The sequence below is a fragment of the Sipha flava genome, unplaced genomic scaffold (genome assembly GCF_003268045.1).
Source record: "Sipha flava isolate LNK unplaced genomic scaffold, YSA_version1 42_pilon_pilon, whole genome shotgun sequence".
In the NCBI taxonomy this organism is placed as follows: domain Eukaryota; kingdom Metazoa; phylum Arthropoda; class Insecta; order Hemiptera; family Aphididae; genus Sipha; species Sipha flava.
Genome location: NW_020273159.1, coordinates 947787 through 953491, shown reverse-complemented (window position 1 = coordinate 953491; position 5705 = coordinate 947787). Strand labels below are relative to the sequence as shown.

The 5705-nt window shown below is 25.3% G+C and overlaps 1 protein-coding gene across 2 annotated transcripts; it reads left to right on the top strand.

Moving 5' to 3' along the window:
* Positions 1 to 3079: 3079 nt before the first annotated feature.
* Positions 3080 to 5369, top strand: LOC112689229 (myosin light chain alkali). Of its 2 annotated transcripts, none has more exons than XM_025562821.1 (6): positions 3080 to 3184; positions 3301 to 3328; positions 3499 to 3636; positions 3723 to 3890; positions 3975 to 4061; positions 5259 to 5369. In XM_025562821.1, the coding sequence occupies exons 1-6, from the start codon at positions 3182 to 3184 to the stop codon at positions 5318 to 5320; spliced, it is 486 nt and encodes a 161-aa protein (XP_025418606.1). In that variant the 5' UTR covers positions 3080 to 3181; the 3' UTR covers positions 5321 to 5369. The 2 variants fall into 2 exon arrangements, with proteins under 2 accessions (XP_025418606.1, XP_025418607.1); XM_025562822.1 differs by lacking the exon at positions 5259 to 5369 and adding an exon at positions 4202 to 4288 and having other exon boundaries at positions 3082 to 3184.
* The last annotated feature ends 336 nt before the right edge of the window (positions 5370 to 5705 follow it).

Below are 5705 nucleotides of genomic sequence, written 5' to 3'. Positions count from 1 at the left end.
TGTTTAACTTTTTACACATTTTTATTCATAAATTTGATTTGTTAGGATTTAAAGAGCTTTCTTAAAAAATTAATAATTTTTTAAAATAAAATACTGCCTTCAGGTTATAACTATTATTTTTAATTTTCTTTAATAATCACAATAAAGTGAGATACATACGTACATTAAAATATTGTTAACTTAGTTTATAAGTGTTTTCTTGAATATTATGTCTATTTTTTTTAGAGTATTTAGTTGGTGGGTTTCACTAAACCTCACAAATATAGTACAAATAATATATATTTTATATTTACATGGTCTTCTGAGTTCTATTGAGTATTTTGGTATCAAATGATATTAATGGCATTCATAAAAATATTTTTTTCCCATTTTTGTATTTTGTTATAACTTTTATAATAGTACATATATTTTCTTTTTTACCAGTCCAATACTTAATAAAGATTTTCATATGCTTAAAATGTACTATTATGAAAATAGCAATATATAAACCTGTCTCACACAAGAATAAAGTTTGACAGTATTTTTATTGTGCTCAGTTGTTTTGGAATTCCATTAATTTTTCTAGTTAGATTTTAGTTAAATAATCTACCAATTTATTCTTTAAGATAATATAAATTAACCATTTTTTAGCATATTATGCATTTATGTGTAAAATGACAGTCAAAAATATAATTTGGGTTAGAATATTGCACTTGAACATAATAATAGACATAATATATAAGTTATTATGTAATAGAGAAAGATAAAGCGAACAGAATTAATTTCTAATATTGTAAAAGTTAAACATAATTTAGCATTTTAGCTAGTATATTATTATTTTTATCATTAATTAATATTTAATTTTTTAATGTTCAACAGTAATATTTTATATATATATGAATTTAGTTCCTATTCCCATGAATACCATGAAATATATTTTACATTTTTTTTACAAGAGAAATACTTTGTAATATAACAATTTTTTTTTAGAGGTATAATAATGGATCTCAAATGACGTTTATAATTGAGAAAATTATTTTATATGTATTGAATTATAGACATTACACATAAGAGTCAATTAAATTATTACATTGGCGTACACTTTCATAATATCTTCCCCTTGACACATTCCAAATAGGTTGTGATATACTTATATATTTACATATATATATATATGCTATACAACCTCCGACTACTTTGTTACATACCTTATGTACTTATTGTATATTTATACATATTATTTTTTTAATTTTTTTTCTTTTGTTACATTTAAAGAAGTACAAAATATTTTTTTAAGTTACAACTTGGTTTTTTATGTTTAATTTATTTATTTATCGTTAAGTTTATACTTGCCAACATTAATTTTTATTCAAAAAAGCAATTCAGAAATATGTTATTAGTTTTTTCAGATTTATTATTGAATTTGTAATATTATGTATGAACTGAAGAATATAATTATGATACAAAATTGGATGTTTTCATAACAACGAATATAACTGTGTAACATATATTAATACTTCTAAAGTACCTGATTGTTTGAATGTAATGTATCACATACTTAAATATTTTGTAAATTGTGTTCCATCTTTTGAAAATGAATACATGATAAAAATATACACTATTATTGCTAATTTATATACATTTATTATTTTAAGTATTTGTATGTTCTATTGTTAATATTTATTGAAATATGTAATAATGACACTTGCATTGCTGTTATTAAAATTTTACATGGCATACTTAATTTTTATAGTTTGAATGAAATATTATGGCCGGTTTTGATGCTCTTTGACCAAAATTAAAATAAAATAAAAAAATATATATTATTATAAATGTATATTATTTTGGTAATTTGTTGCCAATTTTATTTCTATATGAAAAACAATTTGTCAAAATATTTTATTACTAAATTTTAATATTTAAATTATTTTTAATTCAAGTTTAATGTTTGTTTGTTTATAAATTATAACAGTAAAATTATATTTTTATTCAATAATTAAATTTATCAAATCTTGGTACGTTTTTAAACATATTTTTATATGGTAGCTATTAGTAAGTTTAATATTCAGGGCCTTTTTTTGTAGCTCGCCAAAGTATACTGTTTTGAATTTATGGTAAATATAGTTTTAAGTGTATGGAAAAAGCTCATATTTTAAGGTGCTTCGATTAAAATTATTAACAAATTTTTTATTATATACCGTGTTTATATGTATTCGTGAAGACTGCCACAACTAAAGGAAATTTATTGGAATATTATTTTGTACAATAGTTTAAATAATATATTTGCTCCATTTTTTCAACCCTAATTGATTTTTTTGTAAGAGAAAAAATAGTACAAATTTTTTTTCAATGTTTGCTATAAATATAATATTTACATTTTTATTTTTTGCTTTAAATGCAAATACCTAATAATCTGTCATAAGGTTTTATATATTATACATATTGTTGTTGCATTAAAATAAAATTAAAATAAACGCAAATGTATGTAGTATTTAGTTTTCTGAGACACATTTTACCCTAAAGCAATAACGCTGTTGTATTTTTTTTGATATTTTTTTTTTGAGTTTTGCGTATATTTTTATTTTATGATTTGGTAATTATTCACAATATGTTGAATACAATATATTTTATAAAATTTACCAAACTGATATAACTTTTGTTTTAAGAATATTGTATTTGTATTATTTAATAGGAGTTTGATTTATATACTTAATCTGTACCTCATTAGATTAGTAAGTCGTTGCAGTTTTGTTTATTATTATTATTATTATTATTATTATTATTATTATTATTATTAATTTACGTTAATTTTACCTATTATTGAACCGAGTTTATGTTCTAGTGTGTTGTACGTGTACATCATTTATATTTTGATAAAAATTGAAAAACGAATAAATAAAATATTTAATAAAAATATACAAATTTTGTGTAAGAACATATTTTTTTCGCTCCATCTATCATCACTGCAATTGTTTTGTAATGGAGTTGTTGTATCTTTCCTTTTTTTCCCATAAAAGTACAGTCTACGTGCAACATGATATAGGCGACCGAGGTTTGAAAATAAAATGGTTATAAATAGTCGCCGGGAATGTTGGCCAGCAGTGGGTCAGCTGCCAGAGAAGTACATACACTTCAGTCGATTCTCATTTGCACTTTCGTTCAGGATACACGTTAGTGAACATTGTAAAAACGCTCACACAAAATGGTAAGTGTTTGATATTCGCACTTATTTAACAATGATTGTTCGTTATTTCGTGTTACCTCTAGTGTACATGAATATTTTGGTTTCTTTTTTTTAACTTTTAATAATTATTCTTTTAGGCCGACCTGTCGAAAGCTGATATCGAACGTGAGCATATTATTATTATTTTTTATTGATAATAAACGCCTCGCCGATTGGGGCCATTGGCTAGAGCATATAATTACTTTATCCGTTGTCGATAATATGAAATTTAAAATGAAAAAATTAATTTTAAATATTACTTTTATTGAATTATTTTTATATTGTATAATGTTTAGGCGTGGATTTCGTGTGGGGAATCTATGACAGCACCAATGAAGGCATTGATGCTTACTACTTGGGTGACCTCCTACGCGCTCTGGAATTAAACCCAACACTGGCCACCATTGAGAAGTTGGGTGGTACCAAGAAGAAAGGTAAGAATCTATTCGGTCAAACGTACCAGGAATTAAGATCGTATGAAACATAAAATCGATTGTAACTGTGTACGGGGCCTATTTAGGTGAAAAGAAATTGATGGCCGATGAGTTCTACCCGATTTTCTCTCAAGTGTTGAAGGACAAAGATCAAGGAGTATACGAAGATTTCATCGAATGTTTGAAATTGTACGACAAAGCCGAAGACGGTCACATGATCGGCGGTGAATTGACACACATCCTTTTATCTCTCGGCAAGTGCAAATTCTTATTGTAACTAAGTGTTTGGATAAATTGCTTAGTGGTGTTTGACTGACCGTCACATTATCGTTTTTTAGGAGAGAAATTAAGCGATCAGGAACTTGACATAGTCGTCAAGGACTGTTTAGACCCTGAAGACGAAGATGGTATGATCCCCTATGTTCGTAAGTGATCAAATTTTTATTACTATCGTTTAGATATTATAGATGTTATTTTGATATCACTATTAATCATTATATATAATGTTAAACACTTATTGTAACCAAAAAACTTTAAAAAACCACCTTATTCAAATATTTTTCAGCGTTTATTAAAAAAGTGATGGTCCGCCTGAGCGACATGAAATAAATTCCATTTTAAGCGTTTAATGTTAAAAACAAAAAAAAAAAAACATTTAAAATTTAAGCTACCTATCCAGACCTTTTTGTAAGTGTAAAAACCGATTTGACCTGATCTATACTGTGACGTCTTCTGCTTTTTCTTTTGCTTAGCATTGTGTATTATTATTTTACATAATAATAAAATATTAAACGCGATGTCAGTCAATAAATAACATGACAGTTTTATTACGCTTAATATAAATGGCAATAAAATTAAGATGTGTTGCAGCTACTAGTCATGCGTTTATCGCTATTTTAATAATTTAACTCTCACAAAAAAATAAATACGATTGAAAATGCTCAACTTTTAGGTTTTGATAATGGATTTATATTTTATTTTGAATTTTGCGATTTGAAAATGCTTGTACAAACACATCAAACATGTCATTTTTTATTTTATACTTCATAACGTTTATTTACACTTGTATGAATTTTTTTTACATTTTGAGTGGCAATTTTGTTGTACAACACAATAATTCAACAATTTGTCAATGGTTTAGTTAAGTATTTTTGATTTTTTATGTTTTATAATGCTACTGATTTATTTTTATACCATTATTTATGTATTGTTTTTTCTTTTTTCGTTTAGTCGTTTATTTTAAAATTTAAATGATTCCACGAAAAAAAATCAACAAATATTTTTTATTTCACTCGTATAGTAGATTCTTACGAAGTATAAAAAAACTTCGGTAAAATGTTTTTATTTTTAATTTAGTATTACCTTATGTAAATGAAACTAATATGTAGGGTTAGTTAATAATATATCGGATTAGTTTTGAACGCCTATGACTATATTTTTTTTTGCATTTATTCATATATCACGTTTCCGCTGTGCAGCGTTATATACGTAACATAATATTGTCTATTTTGCTTATAGCTTCCACTGTAGCTGTGTTGCGTTTGACACGCTGCCGATTTCTATATTTAACTTCGCCCGTAAACTGCACATTCTAATTTTGGCATCCACGATTTTTGTTTCAGCGTTTTTGGCCCGAGTTTGTGGAAAGCCCGAACCCGCCAGCGAAAATCCGTTCACCAAATAAATTAACGTGTACTCGATCAAAAGAAAATACGCGACATTTATTATTAACATATTTTTATAATTATTATTATTGTCTACAATGTTATACAATATGATAATTAATTATTATTAAAGATTTACAATATTTGTAAAAAACACATTATTTATTTAAAATATATTATAGATGACAATTAATTAAAAAAAAAGTTATTCTTATAAATATTTAATTATGTTCTAATCATTTACATTTTTTTTTGTTTTTTTTACCGAATACCGATTATTATTTTTTCACTGAGTAGTCTCCTTCTCCGTTCAGTTGTAACGGTGCCAATGATGGATTTAGATTTATAAACATTGCCATTACAGCTTATTTTACCGTTTGATATATAGCTTGATGTGATGCCAAT

Coding starts and splice junctions, on each gene's coding strand:
- LOC112689229 (XM_025562821.1), top strand. Junction 3,891..3,974: donor ACACATCCTTTTATCTCTCG/GCAAGTGCAAAT, acceptor ATCGTTTTTTAG/GAGAGAAATTAAGCGATCAG. Junction 4,062..5,258: donor TGGTATGATCCCCTATGTTC/GTAAGTGATCAA, acceptor TTTTTGTTTCAG/CGTTTTTGGCCCGAGTTTGT.